At 37.2% G+C, this 22,711-nt stretch overlaps 1 protein-coding gene across 2 annotated transcripts in view; it reads right to left on the bottom strand.

The window, feature by feature from the left end:
- Positions 1-22,711, bottom strand: part of cdh8 (cadherin 8) — a 173,778-nt gene that overhangs the window by 23,848 nt on the left and 127,219 nt on the right. For both annotated transcript variants that reach the window (XM_041787257.1, XM_041787264.1), the window contains exon 7: positions 10,710-10,957. In XM_041787257.1, coding sequence (XP_041643191.1) covers positions 10,710-10,957 — 248 coding nt within the window. The remainder of the gene's footprint in view (positions 1-10,709; positions 10,958-22,711) is intronic.

Below are 22,711 nucleotides of genomic sequence, written 5' to 3'. Positions count from 1 at the left end.
CCAGAAAATAATAAAATAGTCTGGCAACATATTTGTAAAAAGTAAAAAAAAAAAAAAAAAAAAAAAAAACTCACAGAGAAATAGTAGGAAGTCAAAGCCCTCCATCTAAAGCCTGGATGAGCGCTGTCACACAGCCCCTGTGAATGCTTTGTTTCTACAAAGCAGACTGGTCTGCTGGATCAGTACAGATTTGTCATGGTTTAGCACATTAAACCCTGATCTTACCCGTGTCTGATCTGAAAAGGAACCCCGCATGATAAGTTCACCTCACTGGATTGATATTTGTATCTCTTGTATATTTAACAAAAAAACATACTAGATATCTTCATTATTGTTTTCTTCACTAACAGTGTGATCACATTCATAATGTAAAGATTTGATGGCCGACTTAGGCATGGGGAACAAAACAAAATGAGGTGCAATGCGGCCAGATGACATCACACCACCCAGAGTGCACTGTGGTGAAACACGTGGCTGCCTCCTAGTGAGTTTATCATTTGGTGAACGTGACGACAGAACAGCCAGCCATTGCTTGTCATTGTTGCATTGTGGGATCCAAAAAGACAGTATGCATTATTGTAGCATCAGCTGCAAGTGGCAGAAACTATTAAAAATCATCAAAAAACAGTTAAAAGACATTCAATATCAGAGTTACAGGTGTGGATTTAATCTTTAAAGTCCTCAGAATGCCACCCAAGTTCAAGGCTCACTAGAAATGCCTCTGTAAGGGCTACAAAGGCATGGATAGCATCACTGGAATTGCAAAGGTTTCCAGAGGGAAAAAAAAGCCAATGACTAAGGTTCAAACGTTATTTAACTTTTTTTAACCTGTGTCTTTTCTTGTTCTTTATGAAGACATTGGTCTCTCAGAGGGTTAACATGCAAGGTTCCTTTAAAAAAAAAAAAAAAAAAAAAACACATCTGGGAAGGACCCATCCACTGGGCATTTAAGGGGCCCAGTGGGACAGTGGGGTCTGATTTATTTCATTCCCTGACATGATAATCTTGACAAAGTTGGGCCCTCAGTATAAGCCTGTTAGGGAACCATGAGGTACAGGATACTTTTCTCACTGAAGTGAATAAAGAAACTTAAATAAACAGACTAAGGAGAGATCAGCCTTTAGGTCTCTTTGTTCATCTCTTAATTAAAATTGTGGTCCAAAAATAATCATAATAGAATTTGCGTATCACTTTATATAACAATTTTGGAAATAAAGATAATGGGAATAATATGTAAAAAAAGTGAGACATTCGACATTGATTGGGTGGGCAGTAATTTTGAAAGAATATGTAGGGAAAAATGCAACATCACAGCTAGTTATATCAAACAGAATAAACCCCTTAAGCAGCAGAAAGGCATTTGTGTAACAGTTCCAGTTTTCATGAGGTCAGTATATCTCGATCTTCACTCTTGCCAAGGTCAGGTCTGTGGTTAATTTAAACTTAGTATAAATATACATCTAATGAGAATTTCTTGGTTTATTGTGGTGGTGGTCTGTGAGTTTGAACTCTTGAAGCTTCAACAATAATTGTATGATGAAAACACATTATCTTGAACTTGGAAAGACAAGTCAGGTGGGGCAGACACGAAGATTAATCAATAATGATAAGTGATTAATTAATAAATAACATCATTGTATATCTTTATGCATCTTAAACTACCTTCATGGTGTAATGACTTGGCATATTGTTGTGAGGCTTTTGTCTCTGTTTTTCATTATTTAGAACATGCGTCTGATCTTGTAAAAGGCATTATTCCAGCTACTGCCTTCTGTCAGCCACTTTTTCTGGAAGGATTAAAATCCTCCACGCTGTAATCATGTTATCAGCCTAAAGCTCAGAGTTACAGGCTAATACAGACTCTAGCTGGAAGTAAAATCAAATGGTCTTTGGCGAGGGCCATGCATCATATTAAGCCCTCTATGACAATAGTTTGTTTCATCTCATCCACCACAAAGAAAACACTCGACATCTGTGATAGATCATGCTCGTCCTGAAGATTTGCAGGGAGGGGGGTTACATGTGTGCTTGGACTTCAAAGGAAATCACATATTGAGGTGCAGGGATGTGTTGTGACAAAATGCACTGTAAAGCTAGAAAGCATCTGGTAAGCAAACCCGTCTTCTCAGCTATTACTGTTGGCAGATTAATGCAGCGTTCTATTAGCTACTTTCTTCTTGTTCTTTTCTCTCAGAGAGAACACAATTGAGAGCTTGAGAGGGGGAGCCTTTCTGTTATTTAAAAATCTAACAGCTCTTGAGAATATTTCTAACAGGCTACTCTCTGCTTCTCTGACTGCAGTGGAGGTTTTGTTTGCTTGTTTTTCCTGACAGTCACTCAAAGCCCTCTAGCAACAATTCATCCTGAAAATAACAACTTGTCTCAAAAATTGTAAAATTGGTGATTAAAATCACAATGTATAGTGTGAACATCAGCAATTGACCTGAGGAAAAATAAAGAAGAGAGAGAAACGGCTGCAAACAGACAAATGTCCTGCAAAAAGAAGGCAGCCTGAACTTGCACTGCATCATTATTAAAACTTTGAACAAGAAAGCATGTTTATATCTGAACAGCTTTACAGAAGCTCATGTGTGAAGAGATCTGCCAGCAGGGTGCTGTGATTTGCATGCACACTCATTCATTATTTAGACACTTTTTCTCTCAATACAGACACACTGAAGGAATAACAGAACAGTATGAAACCGAACTGCCGTAAGACTGCACATGAATCAGAAAGAGATGCTACTTTATGATAATTTAATAAATAATGACATTACAACTGACTTCAACTTCTAAAAGGGCTATACCATCTAGTACCCTTCCACCCAGTAGATCCACTCAGCCAATCAGTGGGGATTAATCAAACTCACAGAGAGTGACATCACACCATCCGACCAATCAGGAGTGACCCAGAGCTTCTCAAACGTTCTGTTTCCTCAAGAAGTTGAAAAATGCCTTTTTAAGTTTCTTTTGGTCCAAAACAAATGGCCCTAACATCACAATTAACAATGACTACTTGATGAAACTCACACATTATAAAGGTGAAAAGTGGTGCTAAATGCCATGATAGTTTTTGTTAGTGCAGGATTTCTAGCAAATACTGGAATTTTTGCCTGAAAAATGGAGGAACCATTTAGGGCCATAAAATGTTGAGTGTTTTCTTCACAATTAAGTTATGATAATGCAGGATCAAAGTCCTCTATAGTGTAGTTGGATGTTGCCACTGGTTTGTGAAAAAGAGTGATCCAGTTGTAAATATGACTAATCCTTGTATCTCCATTTTTCATAATGTTAATTAATATTCATGAATCAGTTATATTGGTCAACCTTTACTGCTGCCACTGGGTTTAATTTGAAACCAATAAAAGCATGTCAATAAGATGTTGACTGTGACCATTTAATGTTGAAATTAATCCAAAAAATACAGAGCTTTTTTATTCCCTGAAAAGTGGTGATTTTTGAGATAGGAGGTTTTTCAATGACAACTACAATATTCATTATTTTGTTTTTAAATAAACATGTTAAATAACAGTCATTTTCTGAGTAGGCTTTCTTAAAAAAAGTTTTTTGAGGGCCAGTTTGATGGGATTTTTTGCTAAACCAATCAGGATTTGTAAAATACAGATTAAAAATAAAAATTAATAATAATAAACAATAGCAAAAACAATAGTAATAAAAAATTATCAATCATAATACTGGTATTTACGTATAAACGCATAAAGCGTGAGCAATCATTAACTTACCATCTATGTATTCAAAAGCAATCCAAGATTTAAAAGCTGAGAAGTTGTTTATGTTTTATAATTTCATTAATATAACTGTTATGTTGCATTTTTAACAGTTTTTGGTTTTCATTTTGGATTTTTTACTGTATCAAATTAATGATATCTGACTTCCTATTTGTTAACAGGCCTGCTTTAACTTTAACAACTGGTGAGGACCTTTAAGTAGATTCAAGACAATGATACAAACTACTACAGAAAAAGGTAAAATGAAAGAGTGGCATCAAGGAGTAATGATGTTAAGTTTTAGCATCACTGTGGATTGAACGCACTAGTTACAGACCTCGACTTATCACTACAGTGATAGTGACATCCTAAAAACATAACCATATTTAGGAAAATGTAATGCCTTGGTGTTACACAAGCATTTTTCAAACAAAGTAATAAATTGCAGAATTTTGAAACAGCCAAATAAGCTTCCTTGGGAGAGAAAATCCAAAATACACCACTTTTGTCTCTCCATCTATCTCTGTCCAACACAGAAAACCAAACACAGAGCTGATCCACAAACAGAACTGCACAGAATGAGGCCAGAGAGAGGCGAGAGATGTCATTACACACAAAATACTTGTCTTTTTTTTTTTTCAAACCAACAGAGAGACATCATGCAACCTCAGGGCTCAATTCCTCCTGGCAATCTCATCACTAAACATGAGGATGCCACCAGAAAAGAAATAAAAAAAAAGAAAATGAACTGGCCCTGCTCTATAGCCTTGTCCAATCTATGAAAGCCAGCCCGCTCTCTGCCCGCCATGCAATTACACACAACCTGTTGAGTGTTGTCCCAGGAATGCGGTCAGCAAGTCACTGGAGAATTAATGAAATGCCAAGATGGAGGGAGAGAAATTGCCTGTGTAACCTATCCTCAAGGTGCCCTTGTGGTATTTCCGAGAATAAGTCACACAAGAGGAGAATATAGCAGGCAAAGTCACACATTGAAAGACAAAGTTGTGTCGCCTTCAACTCATGAGCCACCTTTTTTTAAGTACATCAGTGGAAATGAGGGCCATCATTGGAACGCTTTCTCACTGCTATCGTTGTGACCACAGTCTGCAAAGGTCACAGGTATGGAGAGATTTAATTGCATGCTTCAGTGTCAGCCCTTTTTATTAAAACTACTCTTTATAACCTGAGAGACCCGTTTGTTAAACTTTCTCTTAGGAGGCTAAATGCAAAAATTGAGCTTTGTCAGCTATTAACTATATCCACCAATTACCCAGAGACCAGAAAAAGTTCTTGATGGAGACCCTCTGGCCTCATATTTTTTGTTTGTTGTCTGCATCTTTCAATCTTTGTTTTTGGCTGTCACCATATTGGCTTTCCTGAGGGACAGTCAGTAAACACTTAGGGTGTGTCTGATTAGCTGACTATACCATTCAAGACGGTCTTCAGGCCTCCACTCTCAATCGTCTGCTATTGCAGGCTCCACTGTGAGAGCACCTTCACTGTCAGGCCTGTAAGTAATTGAATAGATTAAAAATTCAATTTGACCACTCAACAGTCACATAGTCATGATGATGAGAACTCAGCAGTCACAGAGTCACACTGATAACAAATAACTTTTTTTTTAAAATTGATTTAATTGAATTAGCCTCCTGGGATTTGAGCTTTTGTTGGGCATGAAATTTTGTTTGTCTCACTTTTTAGGGATCGATAGGACATGATAAGCAAAAAACTGCAGCAGTCTTTGGACAAGAATTAGTCGTCACTAAAACTGATGTCCCAAAAATTTCCAGAAGGTTCTGTTTCTGTAGAAAATACAGCACTGGACTGTTTTTTGAGCATTGTTTTGGCTGTGTGTCTGCCAGTTGTCATGGGTCTCTAGTCAATAAGAATTATTGTCAGGTGTAGATGAGTTGTTTCTCCTCTTATTTTTATGATGGACCACAATGATCTATTAAGGCCAAACATGCACTAAATGTCTGCTCAATTTTTTTATTTTTTTATTTTTATTTTTTTGGAGGAGGGTGACTTCCTTTAAAGAAAAATCCCTAAAATTTCAAATAAATTACCTAAAATTTCATTGAAAATTCTTCAACAAAAATTCTATTTTAAAAGTATCCCAGAAATACATTGCTCAATTTTTCTTCAATATCCCCCACATGTTTCAATAAAATTGTATCATTAAACCTAAACATTTTGATAAAGACTCCATGAAACATTATGAACAATATTTTAAAAATTCCTGCTTAAATTTCTTATCAAATTCCCCAAAATTTCAAAATACATTTCCAAAAATTACATCAAAGGGATGGAAAATTCCCGCAAACATCCAAACAAATTCAGTGGAATTTCTATGCGAATGTTTAAGGATTTCAAAGGACACCCCCATATAAAATTCCTGACCAAAATTTCCATGAAATACCAAACAAATTTAAATCAACACCCCCCCTCCACCCACCCCCCCACCCACACACAAAAAAAATCTAACCAAAATCTCCAGAGAAATTTCAAAAATTCGAACAGCAGAAATTATTACTTAATTATTGGAAAACCAAAATGTAATTTCCCTATGTACACATGGAGTGACTAAGTGGTTACAGCGTGTTATAAGAGATTAAGACCACTAACCGTTTTAGTGTTAGATATGCTGGCACACAAACTTTAGTGATTCCTAACCATTGCTTTTGATTTTGAAAAAAATTTGCTTGTTTGTATTTCATGCAATATGTGAGCTTATGACAAAGTAGTGCTGGCCCTGACTATCTAGAAGCCAAATCTGTTAAACTAGAAGCTCATGTTATTATGTACCCCCATGCAGATCTGTTTTTTTTTTTTTTTTTTTAATATCTCTGTCAACCTGTTTAATCCTTTCATGTGGAAATCTGCAACACAGCCCTATTTTCAAATCAGGAGACTCATCAGATATTATAAACTATCATCCAAATTCTAATATTTATTCCACTGCCAAACTTTCTGAGAACTCATTCTCGTCCAATTCTCTTATTATATCAGTCAGTTCAAAATTTTCTCTATTCCAATCTGGTTTTAGACCTAATTTCTCCACCACAACAGTCCTTCTGAGACTTACCAATGATGTAACCTGACACACCAGATGGATGTGTTTCACACATCCATCTGGTAAACCTTTGATATACAGTGTTTGGGAAAGGACAGAGCCTATGAAGAAAAAAAAAAAAACCCTCAGAGGGTGATTGGATGAACGTTCTGTCTGTCATATCTTTACGGTCCAAACAGAGCAACAAAACATGCGACATCATCGCCGCTACCTAGGTGCGCGTGTGCAGCTACAAAACGCAAACCATGGCGACTCTAGACACGTCAGTACACGACTTTTGTCATTTTTGAAATAAAAACAACTCACTGCTGTTCTTTGTTCTTCTTTTAACAAATAATTGTCGTCAAGTTCTGATAAAACTGGCGCTCTAGCAGCGTCCATGCTAATGTCTTCCGCCATAACGGCACCGGCCTCTTGTTGCTTCTTGCTTACATCACGACTCTGCCACACCTGAAAGTACTGCCCCTCGTCGCTGATTGGTCCTGACACTTTCTAAATGGGCCCAAATGATTCAGATGGGAGCTTTGCATGATGGAGTCATTAGTGAGAAACAAGGAAATGGGCATATCCATCTGCTTTGCAAGGTGACCAATAATGTGTTTTCTATTGTAAAAAAACAACTCACAGTTGCAATTTTTACTGATCTTTCCAAAGCTTTTAGTAGGGGTGATCATGACCTTGTCCTTGGCAAATTACACTCAACTGGTCTTTATCCACATGCTTTTCTATGTTTTAATGCTTACCTTCATATAAGATGTTAGTGTGTTTCATTCAATGATTAGTTGTTGATAAGGGTGATCCACAAGTTTCTACTTTGGGACCCACTTTACTCTGTTCACTGACCCGCCTGACACATTTTCCACTTCTCTTGTTCATCTTCATGCTAATGATACTATGCTCTACACTGTAAACCCTAAAGTTGTTTGTGAGCAAATATTTTAAGTAAATATTACTTAAAAAACTGTGTTTTCATTACTTCAATAATTCTAGTGTATTCGACTATTATAATGTGATTATAGAGTGCACTTGTTGTTTTGAGTTGAATAAACTCAAAATTTCTATTTTCAACTTGAACTTTGGGTTTATTTATAATTTGGTGTTAAATGAATTTTAAATTTCAAATGCTGCAAGATGTTGAATTCTGATTGGCTGGTTGAATTCAAACTTGTCTTGGCTTGTTTGAGACCGAATTGCACCTTTTCCTTGTTGAAGCAACTAAGACAGCAGCTAGGAAGACCGGTTTCTGACAAAAAATGTCATCATTGAAACTTTAATTACATTCAAGAGAATCACTGGGTTCCTTTTGCTGTTTATTTAGTTTGAGAACAGTTATTAACATCTATGGATTATCTTTTAAGGTTCTTTGTTACTCTTAGCTAGCACAGCTAGTTAACAGTAAAATGTTATTTTAACACTGATGATTTAAAATATACTTGTTAAGTCATTCCTACAAAAATATGAAAAAGAAAAGGATAAGATAAAAGGATCAGATATGTGGTGAAGGAAATTCATTTGTATTTTGATTTGATATCTCCCAAATATAACTTAAACCCATGACTTTGACTTTTTTGCTCATATTTCAACCTTTAAGACTCACAACTTTATATCTTAACTCATATCTTGACCTTTTGATCTCGTGATTTCAAATTTTGCCTCCTGTTTTGACCTTAAAAACTCATTATTTGACTTTCTATCTCATATCTTTACCTTTTACAAACATGCATTTGAATTTTTATTTCATGTTTTGACCTTATGGATTCATAAGTTCAACTTTAATCTCAGGTTTTAAGCCTTTAAAATTAACATTTTGTCTTTTTCACTCTAAATTGTTTATCATCAGTGCAAAGTTTTTCCATCATATTTTAAATTTTTATCTCTCTTGTCTCTCAAACTCTGTAAGATCTTCAAGGAGACACTGAACATTCAAGTGGATATCCTCTAATCTCAGGAAAACAGGGCCCTAGAGAGAAACCTCGCCATAGATGACCTTGCCAACCTAATTCAGGCTATGTGTGTCGTGTTTGGCTTTACATGTGCCCTCCACTTGAAATACCCAAATTGTATGAAGAATACATTCACCTTCATTCAGCAGGTAATGCTGATTCTGGGTCAGAGCGGGCCACCACCCAAAATTCAGACTCTGAAAAATGCACTTGCCTTAAAGGGCTGAGTTGTCCTGGCTGCCGCTGTGCTTATTACACTGGTAAAGTTTAAGCTACAGCTTAATCTCCCTTGCCTTTTAAAAAAAAAAGTTTAACCTCTATTTTGATGTATTGTTCTGTTTGTATTGTACTCTGATGCATTGTGTTTTATGGCTGTAATAAACGAACTTTAAAAATCGCCTGCTTTGTGTGTGTTCATTTATAGATATATATTTTGTCGACACAGAGTTTTGGGAATAAGTTTTAAGTTTTAACAAGTTAAAAATAGTTTTATGAACTAGAACTGTGTTTGACTACACTTAAGAACATTAGTCATTGTTACTTAAAACTCTAAGTTGAATGGCTGACAAGGGGGAGTTGATTTTACAAAATATTTCAAGTATAAATAAATTGTTATTTAGTAGATTCCACTTAAAACCTTAAGCCCAGTCCTTTTAGAATTGAAGTCTAGTCTACTTAAAATACATAATTAGTAATTTCTTTACTCAAACCATTAAAGTGCAATCACTTGCCTCAATTTTTTTTTAAGTAAAGTCAACTTATCTGGTTTTACAGTGTATAAAACTCTCATAATAAGGTAAGATAATCCTTTTATGAAGTTTAAGGGCAAAACTCCTCCTTCTTGGGAATTAAACCAAAGTCTCCTTCATGACTGGCAAACTTATCAAATATATTTATGTAATTGGTAGTGGTAAAAATAATCTTTTCCACAATGCATTGGGAAACAATTTTAAAAATCCTTTTAAAAATCCAGATTTGCTGGATCCTGATTGAAAAATCTGACATTAACTTGTATGTAGCCTGCCATGTTAAGTAGGTTTATAACCACTAACACTTGAACAATGTGCAACCAGCACAGGTAGACTGAATGTAAATGTTATCACTGCTGACAACAGCCAACTTAGTAATATCATGTTGAGTAAATTGTGCTCAATTTTGACTGTTGTCGGGAACATCACTTGCAATTAAGTCATCAAACCTTTCTGAATACATTTCTTTTTTCCACTTGTGCCTGAACAAATTCACTCCCCCTTATTAGGCAACAGAAGCTAAGAGGGCACTGAGAGCATAGCTGAATGACAACTAGTAGGTGGCCAGTATTGATTGGTTTTAATAAGAATTAGTCCTCCTACAACAACAGACTGCCATCTCCTCTGCTACAAACAACAATGCCGTCTAAACAAAAAAAAAAAAAAAAAAAAAAAAAACTAAGAAAACTTCTGAACAAGCAAACAAGTCAGCTATGGTGAGCTCAGACACTGACACCCACTTATTAGTGCTAACAGAATAACAACAACAAAGACTTCTTGGATTGCTGCAAGTAAAATAAGCGGCAGAGGATGCCATAATATTTTGTCAGGATCTTGAAAGACAAAGTGTCCATTGGGAGAGACAATAAAAAGTGGTTGAGATCAATGACTGAATTATCTGAGGTGACACCTTACAGTAGCAGCAGCCATATGCCACTCAAAAGAGGCACAACCCAAATTATGCTCAACAAGCCTACCAATACCACAAATAGGGGACTTTTATAAAGTCTCACTCCATAAACAGTTGTTATAATGAGTGAAACCAAACCCTTTTTATAACAGGGCAGTAAAGAAGTGTAAGTCTGCTGTTTGATTTTAATCGGCTGTGACTCACTTTTGGAGCCAACTGCAAGAAGCCCCTCAAGAAACTATAGTTTTTAGAATAAAGTGTTAGTTTTATGTCTCAGACCTAGAGATTTCCACTTGCTTGTTTTACCTGACTTGGCTCCCAGAAGAGTCCGGGTCTCTGGCAGTGACAGTCCCTATGACTGTGTTGATGGGAGCGTTCTCATTCACTTCTAATTGGTACACTGGTTTGGAGAAGACAGGTGGTTCATCTGAGTCTTCAACCACGATTTTTACTGTAGCTGAGTCCTTGTAGGGTCCACCACTGCTGGGCTCAGAGCGGATGTTGGTGGCTTCCACTTTCAGGGTGAAGGCTCTCTTGCTCTCGTAGTCTAAAGGCTGTGAAGGAGAAGAAGAGAAGTGATGGAGGACTGCTGCACTGCCTAAATGAAGAACTCTGTTGCCCCTCTTGCACTTTAATTCAGGGCTGAACGATATTTTGTTGATACTTAGAATTTCTTAAGGAATTAACTGTTCTTGCTTCAATTTTTGAAGTCCCAACTTAACATTTCTGCTATTTTCCTTCTTAACCCTACTTGATCCTCAGTACTGGTAAAGTAGGAACATCAGTTGGAAAAAAAATGTACACTTGAATTTCAGCACATTTCTCTGACAGCTAAAACTCTGAGTACACAGACAACAAATTACACATTAAAAGTTTACACACTGTGAGTGTTGCACAGCCTGGGTAACTAGCAGTGAATTGCATTTTTTGACTTAGAGAGAGCCCTATTTAGGATTAAAATAAATAGAATAGAATTAAACGAAGACATGTGATTGAGGTAACCTTAGTTAACAAAGCTAAATCTCATATAAAGATATCTAGTAATACTTATCACCATCACCACAACTTAGAAACCTTAAGCGTCTAACTCAAACTCACCATAACTAAATACTTCAACATGCATCTAAGCTCATTTTTGGTACAATGCCTGAGCTTCTGCCATAATTTACTAATTTTATTCATTCAGTGCAATTTTACTGCATGTAATCAACAAATTCCTAGCTTTGATATGTCTTTAGAGATCGACCTAACTATAGTTGTCTTGATATGAAGACATTCTGGGGCTTTCTAAAGCATTTAGGTCTTGTTGTTCCTTGGAGAGACCTAGGATTATAAATTCTGCACTTCTTGTTGCTTTTTCCCTGTACCAAAATACGACCTCAAAACCAAGGTACAGACTGAACTGTGACTTCTGTGAACAGTTATGCCCCTATCATGCATAGTCTACTAATGTCACATAACACAAGATTTTAGTTGTTTATACATATTTTATTTATTCTTTAATGTAAGCTTAATCAAAGGTTATGTATTTCTATTCCTTAGATTTTAAGAAACAGTTATGTTTTATGCAAATGCACCATGAGCCATCCGGTATTAGACTACTCACAATGAGACTGCACTGATAAATGTTGCATTAATTTAACCTTTAACACTAATGGGTGACATCACAACTATCGTATTTGTGTGCCTCCAGTCGTAGCAGTCACTTGGATGAATGCTGCTGACATTAATTAATGCCTCTCTGATATACTGATTTAAAATTAAGATAAATAATTACTTAATAAAACAGTTGTTAGTGTACAAGTTTCACTTAACTTCGACCATCTTCAGCATCAGAATCAACAGAAAGGTCATTCCACACAACAAATACACAGCCTACATACAACTTTTTTCATACGCATGTCTTACAAGTAATATTGCACAAAAGGAGAAACAGAAGGCTTTTACTTGTGAATATTTTTTTTTATCTCTATCATGACCATTAAAGCACGATAGGGTCAAACAGCACTGAGCTTTGTGGTCACAAGCAGTGGTAATTTTGTTGCCTAAACTATGACAAAAACAGGAGCTCAGCAAACGTTCAAGCAGGCAGGCTGCTTCTTCTTATTCAGTAGTCACCACTCGGTCATATCTCCCCCTCCCTCCATTCTTTCGCTCTTCTGGTGATCAGCTGATTATGGACATTCACTCTCTTAAGTACTCAGCTAATCAGATTCTGCCATACCCTTGTTTGACCTGTCATATTTTAAATCTGTCATTCTCTCTTTCAGTCACCCTGTCATTTCAGTGTGGATGCTGCAACCTTCCTCCACCCCAGCCACCTCCATTCATTTCATCTCCATCTAGTCCAGATCCTCACAGGTCTTCTGCTCTTATCATCCTGCATATCTCAGTCTCCTCCTACAATTAACCTCATTGGTTTTCAGCTTCTCACTAGACTACACCTCATCTGCTCCTGCATCCCTAATCTCCATAGTGGGGTATCCTATTTCTGCCATTTGCCTTACTACCCCTTCAAGTATATGAACTCATCAAGTCAAGTCTAATCGCCACAGACATTTGTTGTAGATGTGATGTCATGTTGCAGAAATTAATTCGTTCTTCCATGGCAGGGGTGTCCAAACTATGGCCTGGGGTCAAATGCAGCCCCAGGTCCAATTTTGATTAGCCGGCAGCAAATTCTAGAAATAAAATGAAATATAGCCCACATTTGAATATGACGCTTGCGCCTTACTGTATTGTACTTCATAGTTTTAGCACAGGGTGGTGCTACCAGGCTAATTCTGCAAACAAACATCTTGACCAGAAGAATTTATTGATGTTTTTTGTGACTAAACTGAGACAACACAGAACATTATTAAAAATATATATATATTGGCAACCAAAATAATAACAAGATCTTGTTTTCTATCTCCCTGATGGGTAACAACAGCAAACAGCAGTACAAATAATATTCCAGGGGTGGAGCCAGTGGTAGCTAGGGCCAAACAGGGTCCCCTGAAATCTGAGTGGCATTGCAAAAAACCTGGAAATGATGATCTATTTGTCTTGTCAGCCAAGAAACTGAGCGTTACTTTGGGCGCTGCCATAATTGAAATCAACTGATGAAACACAAGGCCTCATCAGCTGACAACCAGCTGATTTGCTCTAAGGAAATATTGGCTAATCGCTGTCGTGCTGCCTTATTTAAACTTCTCTTGCCTGGCCACGTTCTGCAGCTCTCTCCGCAAGCTGCTCTTGCAACCCTCCTCCACCCCAGCTCGTCCTTCTGACTTAATCAGTGTCATTCAACTGTCACTGATGCCTGCTCTGCACTGGAGCTGTTGCTGCTTCTCCCCCTGCCTCAGGCTTTTCTCATCGGCATAGGAAGAGCAGGAACATGTGCTGCTCCCTCTCTATGCTTTCCAGAACAGCCACAACCCCAAACACAATACTTAATCATGAAGTATAGCTTAACCTACATTATATTGGTTTTACAAATTTTCATATACCTTGCATTGTGGATATCAAAGTGGCCCCAACATTCTTATATACTTCTGTATGTGGCCCTCATTTGAAAAAGTTTGGACAGCCCTGTTCTATGGCATCCACATTCGCCACACAGATCCAGTCAGATAGAGGCTTGGCTGTTCTATGAGCAGAATATGCATCCATAATGTATATCTCCAAAACAAGAATGGCATAATAATCACTCAAATTTAGCTGTCATCACACAGAAATCACACACACAGGGGGCTTTATTCAAGAGGAAATTGTTTGTTAATGGATGTGATTATGTCTTTACGGTCTATCTTCTGCATCAAGCAGAACTTATGTGATCTTTGTGCTGATTTGAATCATAATAGGTGTAAATCTCAGTGCTGTATTACCGTGAAACTATTTTTGACCTTTATCAACATGAAACATCACAAATCTTTCTGCTAATGCTTGAAGCCACAGTGGCTTATGGACCACAAATGCTGTTATCACAACCAGAACTCAAAAATAAAATGAGAACAGGTGCTTATCCAATTTCCCACAGAGAAGTAAAAACATTAAGTAGAGGACATGTCATTGTGTGACTGACATATCTGTTTAATTGCTTTTTTAAATTTGCTGTACAGTGTTTCTTTTACAGATGGCTCATCATTAATATTTTAAAGGAAGAGGGGAGTCACATTTTAACTCACTCAGTATCTCTGAGGACATCCCAGACTGTCACAATTTCATTCTGAATCACCTCTGGTCGCTTTCATACTACTAGAATAATGGGATCAAGTCACTTCCACGCTCCATAACCAGGATTTATAGGGAAATCAAAACTGGGCCTTGCCGCTTGAGGGGATAGGAGCTGGCTCAGGGAGGGAGGAGGACTAAGACGAGGGATATGAACAAAACGAGAAATGTATTCAGCTAGAAAGAGTGAGAGGATGTGTCCCTCAGGTCAGACAGGGCTGCTGCTAAGAAGGGAGAGGAGGGGGGGCAGGTGGTTGGAGGGAGGGGTCCTACTGTGAGAGCGTGGCAGCAGTGCGAGGACAGCGGGACAGAGGGTGGGTGACCAGGGGCTTTGACTTCCTCCATACTCCTCCACTCCTGGCATGGCAGGGCAGGAGTAGACAGACCAAAGCCCCTGAAGCCTCTCCAAACCCCACTCCTCTATGGCTGGAAAAGCTATTTGAAACACTTTCATTATTAACCTCCCCCTCTTCTCCTCCTCACTACTGGCATCCCCCCCCCCACCTCCTCTCCATTTCTTCTTTTTCTCCTCCTCCCTCTGATCCTGCCGTCTGCGCTGAGGAAGTACATGGTGTGGTCAGATGTGGAGCCAATGGATTATACTTTAAATCAGAGGGTAGAGAAGCTTTGAGATTGTACCTGGATAGTCCTAAGGATTATATGGAAATGGAGAGATATTGCACTTATGAAAAATATTATTGGAATCATTCATGTAGGTAAAGTCCAGTAGAACAGGAATGTAACTGTTTATATTTCCTGTGGTGTCCCATGGCATTCATCACTTTCAGGGGTTGGTTTTCCTAACTTTTGTGGGCGGACTTTATTTGTCGGAGGATTAATTAATAGTTTCAGCTAGCTTAGATGTACAGCTGAGGACAATCTATTGCCATCCACTGAGAGACATCAGACAGACAATGCAGTGGCTATTACCTACACTAAATTAGCACATTACTGTCAGTTTCCACTGATAAAATACCAACACATTAGAGCTGTTCTTACAAATAGACCTCTGTCAGTGTGTTAGCATGATCCATGTTGTTGGCTTTAACATGAATAAAGGCGCTCATAGGTCCTCATTTATCAGACGTTTGTATGGCAGATATTTAGTAGAACATCATTTAGTCGAGTCATTTCAATGCAGGGAATGAAATTGATCAATCTGGCTGTTAGTGCACGATACACTCAAATCCAAAGCCCAGTTTGAGCTCGTGTACGCACAATTTCAACTCAACATGCTGTGCGGTGTGAATCTGGCAGTGTTGGCTTAGATATTACTTTAAAATGTATTCAACATCACCAAATCTTTGACAATCCTTGTGAGCAACATTTTAAACGATCAGTGCAAGCTGTCAGCTGATTTCCATATTATTGTAATACTTGATGAAGTAACCTTTCCTCATTGATATACAGTGCTTAACAAATTTATTAAACCACCACCCAAAGTAAGGTTTATGCCACAGCTGCCCTAAATTAACAGCGTTGGTAATTACCAAAATCTTTTTTTTATGTTTCTACAATGGTTAATACACCAATATGTAGAAGCTCTTTAACCCAAGAGTTATTTTTAATGCTAAAATATAATTATTATTGTTATCCATGAATTTTCAAATTTCCTGATTTACAAAAAAAATACCCTGAAGAAATAGTAGAGCACATTATTATTTTTTGATGAATATGTCAAATGATAGTTATTTACTTGCATTCCTGAACAGAAAAATGAGTTTTAGTGGTTGACTGTGTGCTTGATTAATTTCTGACTTCTCAGAGAAGCCCAGTGAGCCAGCTCAAATTTGGATATAAAAAGGTAAATTCAGTTTGAAATTCCTCATTCCTGTTCAAAAAGGTAAAACATGGAGAGCTTACTGAAAATTAAAGAGTCCGCATTAAAGCACTTCATGATGCTGGATGGTCTCTGAGACAGGTGGACTAATACATTCGTTAAGCACTGTAACTTAATGATAAAACAGACAGGCTGCCTTCATAATAATTGAAGTCTCGCTGTACACTGTAACTTCACAATATAGTGGGAGATTTAAGCAGACAAAAAAAAAATAACTGCAGTTATACAGCAAAAAAAAGCTGCAACTTGGAGGAAATGAAAAAAAAAATCAGATCCCTAAATAGGAAATTAATTTAGACTGTTGTGAAGGAGTTAAGGGTTTAAGTTTTCAGGCTTTGTGTCCCAACAAAATTCAATAAAATGCCAATATGTCCATTTTTTGCATAATGTATTGTGAGACATAGTGAATAAATAATGGCAATTTTCCCAGCAATATTTACCATAGTCAGTATAATAGTTATAAGGCTCTTAGTCTTGATGGACAGATGAAAGGAGCAAGGCAAGCATGAATAAAGAAAACAGAAACACGAGCAGCTCATATTCTGAGGTTTTTCTTTTTCTTTCTTTTTTTCATCTAAAATCTATAAAAAGCCCATTTCTGCTATTTAAAATAGAAAAAATGGGAGTAAGGCAAATCTAAAAAAAAAAAAGGAAAAAGAATCCTTAGTAATAATTATGATGAGACAAAAAGTCCTCTAATAATTCTACTCTTTATTTCATTATTAAGACTCTTTATTTAATAATTATAATTTTTTAGCTCAAAACTTTGACTTTTTATCTCATATCTTTTTTTATTCATAATTATGACATTTTATCTCATAATTAACACTTTTTATCACATAATTTCAAGTTTTTATCTCACACATGACACTTTTTATCTCATAATCATGACTTAGGATTATGATTTTTTATTTTATTTTTTATTTTTTTTTAGAATTGCCTTACTTTCGTGTGTCTTTTGTTTTGAAATTTCCCCTTTTAGGACTAATAAAGGAATACGTCTCACATTTTTCTTTTTTCAGTGGCATAAATAGTCTTCCATAAAAATCTGTTTTAATAAAGTGCAGAGAATTAACAATAGACCAATGATGACAGACACCCTACCATCATCTGTACGCACAAACAAATGAGATACGGCACAAAAAGAAGTATTATTATGCTTAAAATTCACAGAAGCGTTGATTTATGTCTCATTTTTTCATAACATGAGTATCGCTTTAGTTTATAGTTGAATTCAATTTCAACCCCCAGCCATTGATGATGCACGTTACTGCCTAAAGGATGAGATCTTTCCCTTTTTTTTTAAAGTTGTTTTTCATTTTAATTTGTACATGGAAAGTGCCCTGATTGCTAAGCATCAGTGGCCCACAACATAAGTATTATTCATGGGTTTTAGCTATCCTCATTGGCATTAGATCAGTCAGAAACATTAGGATGACATGTTTCAGACCAGTTTACATTAACACCTACATACTATGAACCTGACATCTTGATAATTTGATTTGAATGAGTTTAATACATGCAATTAAATGCATTTCTCCTTCTCCAGATAGCTTTTCCAATACTGATTGCGTTTTAAAGAAAGTTGTAAACACTGTCACGCTGATTTGGTCATTACTGAAATATTGCTTAATGCTGCTCTAAGAGAAGCGGTTCTTTTGGTGAGCTCCTTCTGACCTTTACATAAGAATTTACCACATGTAGTTTAATTCATTCGGGGGAAATTGGCTCAGCTTGCTCTCCCTTATCAAAATATTTCTTTATTATTCCCACCTGACAGCCTGCAGATACAACTCATTAGACTTGCTTCCAGTGTCCTAGCACAGAGGGGAAGGGGAGAGGGGGGCTCTCTTTGTTGATTGCCTGTAATATTACACACAGAAGGACATTTTTGTATGGTTAAAAAAAAGTAGAAGTGCTAAATAGCTCCTCTGATTAACATATTTTTCATGTCATTAGTATAAATGAAAAGAGCATCTACGCAAGCTTCTCCTTTAAAAAACTTGATAAAATCCTGCCATTGAAATCAGAATAGGCGTCATGTTTTTAAACATCCAAGATATTAATTCAATAAACGCACATAGCACTTTGACAGAGTAACCCAGGGAGAGCATCTTTGAGTTTTATTAGTATGCATGATGCTACTGTTGTGCAGCTCCAGTTCATTATTAAGAAATTCATGAGTGCAAAGAGAAAACATCAGAGCTATGTACCAGACATGTCGGTATCAAGGTTACAGAGCTGGTTTACATTCTTATGTGGCTTAGCTGAATGAACTCAAAAGTCCAAATAGAGAACAGCAGACTTGAACAGCGACAAAAAGACATTCTCTTCGTCTTCCACCCCACAACCCTGCTGTGTCATTTCTCTGTCCCTCTAAAGCATTAGCATCAAATCAGTATGTACACACAGGCCATTTACAGACTTCAAAGTTCAGTGCTGGCTGCAGGGGTGAAAGCTCAGCATCCCACTAACATCCCTCGACAGGCCTGGGGGCCGACAGATAAAAAGCTCAAAAAGCCAAACAGCACTGAATCTCTCTCCTGGTTCGTGCCTCTCCAGCCTCAGTCACATCAATGAGTTTTAACCTTGCCGCAAAGGATCTTTAAAAATCTGAATTCCCTGTCAGATGGCGGTTTATAGACTTGTGCAGCTGTTTGACATGGAGAGAGAGAGTTGGTGAAAGAGTTACACTTTTCTGTTGTCACTCTGGAGGATAACACCAACGAACAAGACAGTGATGGACTGTTTGGGAATGCTTCAGCTCTAAGTGCAAGCTCTTTTAAATTATTCTCATGACAAATGAAGGAACCCAAAGTCCTTCTTTTGTTTGGTAAATTGACACAAAATTGTACAATTAAAACTGTTACAATTTACAATTGCTTTTGATCTCAACTTTTGGTCAGACTTTGAAATTCTCCTGTTTTGCATTTTAAACTGCTGTTATATCAAGTTGAGTTTTTGTCGATCTAAAACAAAGGGAATCTGACTTCCTGTTTGCATACAGAGTTGCTGGTGCCTTAAAAGACAGTAGGGCACTTTGGCTAGTCCAACAATTCTAACAGTCATTTATCCATGGGAAAAGAAAGTTGTTATGGACTGAAAAGAAAATAAGGGAATAGTAAAATAAAAGATAAATACTTGATAGAGCAGGGTGCAGGTGACTTCTGACTTTTCTGAGCTGTGTGACTTTTTTTTTTAAACTGAAATGAGACACTAATAGCAGTTGTGTACTTATTTTACATCACTCTAACTGCAGGGAGAAAGTTCAGTTACTTTACTTTTCCAACAGTACTTAAAGCCAGAGAAACACTTAATTTTTATGGTAGATAAATGTTATAAGGACGCTCAGGATTCAGGTCTGATGTGCCACAAACTGGGGCCCATCTCTGTTCAAACCTTTTTCCACTTAAATCGCTGGCAGCTTTTTAGCCCTTGGGACATCCACAGCATGACCAGGGCCTTGTGGCAACCCTATTACCAACCCAGACAGTACCTTAGGTTTTACTTACTCGACACATCCACCCTTTTTTCCACCCTTGAAGTGCAGACATTGTTATTTTTTCAACAGATCATTCTCCCATGTCCCCTGGTAATATGCAAGGACATCCGGAGCACAAGTGGCGTTGTGTTGATTGTCCTTCCAGCCAGATGGTGCCCTTAAGTGGCTTACTTGCCATGGTTCCTTACTGCAGCACAGTACTATATTCTTTTTGCTAAGAACATATAAATTAAAGAGGCAACATGCACAACTAAAAAATATAATTTCTACCAAAAATGTTTACTATTAGAGCTGTTAACATTAATCTATTACTCTGGAAACCTTCGCTTAAATAAATAATACCAAAAATCAATCATATGACCAAGTTTGACCACACCTTCCTCCTGTAGTCCTCCATGTGATGTTTACATGCTTGAGGGTGAAAAGGTGAATATGATGAGTGAGGAGACAGACCCAAGACTGCTTAATGGTGAATTTTGATTTAAAATGCTCAATTCAAGAATTAAAGTTTAGATGAAACCAAAGGTGTGTGTTAGCAAAGATGCTGACATCAAAACGGCATCAATCCGTGGTCGTCAAACTACACAGGCGGAGTGCGGGATCAATAAAATGACAACAACAACAAAAGCTAACAAATGCGATTGCTTAATAGGTCGCCAAAGGCTGTAGACCATCAACTTTATTGAAGACGAGGCAAACAGTTTGTATTCACTTCGCAGCAGAAATTATTTTGTACCTGATGTGTTTTTCTGCTGAGTAAGTTGGCACATCATGGACATTATTTCTCGTAACTTACAACCCATTAAAACTAAGCAGAGATGTGTTTTTTTTTTTAAATATAGTTGACCATATTTGTACTTCTTTTACCTCAAATCAAAATGCAAGTAAATGGAAGTATTTTAAAGGTGCAGTGTGTAATATTTAGCTTGGTAGTATTTAGCTGAACAAACTTGGTAAAATAAAGCAAAACATTTCTAAGACGGTCTATCTAAATAAGTGTTTAGTCATCTAAATTCAAAAACAGCTATTTTGAATAAAAAAAACAAAAAAAAAAACAACTCAGAATAAACCTTTAATTCATACACAGGGAGGGTCCCCTCCATTGATGCCGCCATCTTGGATTTTTACACGTTTCCATGGTAACATAGAGGAAAAAAGGAAAAAAGGATAAATAAAGTTTTGTATTGTATTGTATTGGTTTGTATTCACATTACAGATACACATTTAATTCAACTGGTTTCCAGCAGAGAAATGCAATCTAGAACCCACTTCTAGATGTTGATATTTAGTTTTACACACTGCACCTTTAAATTTATAATTTATCCTGATTAATCCCAACGTATTTATGTGATTTACTTGATTTTTTCTTTTTTAGTAATCACCCGCAGTAGCAAATATGTATCACTCAGGTTCAATAAAACATGCTGGTTCGGCTCAGATAGTAGAGAAGGCGCCCATATACGGAGGCTACAGCCCTTAAAGCACTGGTCATGGGATCGATTCCTAATCCCAGAGTTGTTTGGTGAGCGTCTCCCACCACACTCTCTCCCCATATTATCTGTTTCCCTCCAGCTGTCCTACCAGAATAAAGGCCAAAATCCCAAATAATAATCTTTTGAAAAAAGCAAATTTAATGGTGTGTGACTTTTCACATATTGAGTGTATTTTTGTGTTTGGTAACTGGTGTACAGATTCTTGTCATATCGTTTTAGTCATCAGTATGAAATAACATGTTGATTTATTTCACATTTGTGCAAATCAGACAGTAATTTTCATCTTTTGTAAGAATTTTAGATTTCTCTAGCAATTGTTTGAAAGTTGAGCTGCATGATGAGGTACAGTGGTTAGCACTGTTGCCTTACAATATGAAGGTTCATAGTTCAGATCCAGGGTCTTTCTATGTGGAGTTAGCATGTCCTCCTTGTTCATGCATGGGCTCTCTTCAGCATCCTCCTACAGCTCAAATACCTGCTTGTTGGGTAAATTGCTGAATTTCAATCGTGTGAAGGTGTACCTCATTGTTTGTCTCCATGTGTCAGCCCTGTTGTTACCCTAAACACCCTAGACAAATGGCAGCTGGGATTTGCTCGAGCTCCCTGGGACCTTAAAAGGGACTAGTATAGATAATGGAAGGATAGATGTGCTGTAGTATTAAAACGTGGTCACATAAAAACATTCTTATTACACAGTAGGAGATAAAATAGGGTAATTCACAAATGAACAGGCATGGCATACTTTCATAATTTGAGTGATATTGTGTAAACAAATACCATTCATCAGTCTGAACACGACAAATCAGAGTTTTACCATCAGAAATGCTATTAAATGAACGGAGTCAGAGAGCGGCTGAGCAGAGTCAAATGTTCTGTGAAAAGAGTTGGAGTTCATGAGAACAGAAGAGCAAAAGCGGAACGACTGCTTCTTTTAACTCGTCTCAACTTGAGACTGCACAGTCTGGAGGGAAGCAGCAACAGTAAATGTGCAAACGCCTTGCTTCATTCCTCACCATTTATCTTGCTTTAGTGATGAAGGCAACTGATTCATGGCCACAGAGAGGAAAGCTGAGCGAGACTCTCAGCGGGACATGGGAGGGGCGGAGGTTCCCTAAAAGACCAACACATGTGACATTTGCTTTGTCAACAGTTGGAAATTTTATGACTTTGTGTCGAGTTTGTTCTCCAGCACTGATGTTTTCTTTAGTGGCAGTGATTCGCGGTCCCTGCAGAACCGCGTTAGCTCTTATACATTCCT

This window comes from Cheilinus undulatus, linkage group 1, assembly GCF_018320785.1.
Source record: "Cheilinus undulatus linkage group 1, ASM1832078v1, whole genome shotgun sequence".
Classification (NCBI taxonomy): Eukaryota; Metazoa; Chordata; class Actinopteri; order Labriformes; family Labridae; genus Cheilinus; species Cheilinus undulatus.
Note: the sequence above shows the minus strand (reverse complement) of the source record. Positions and strands in the feature narration are given on the sequence as shown.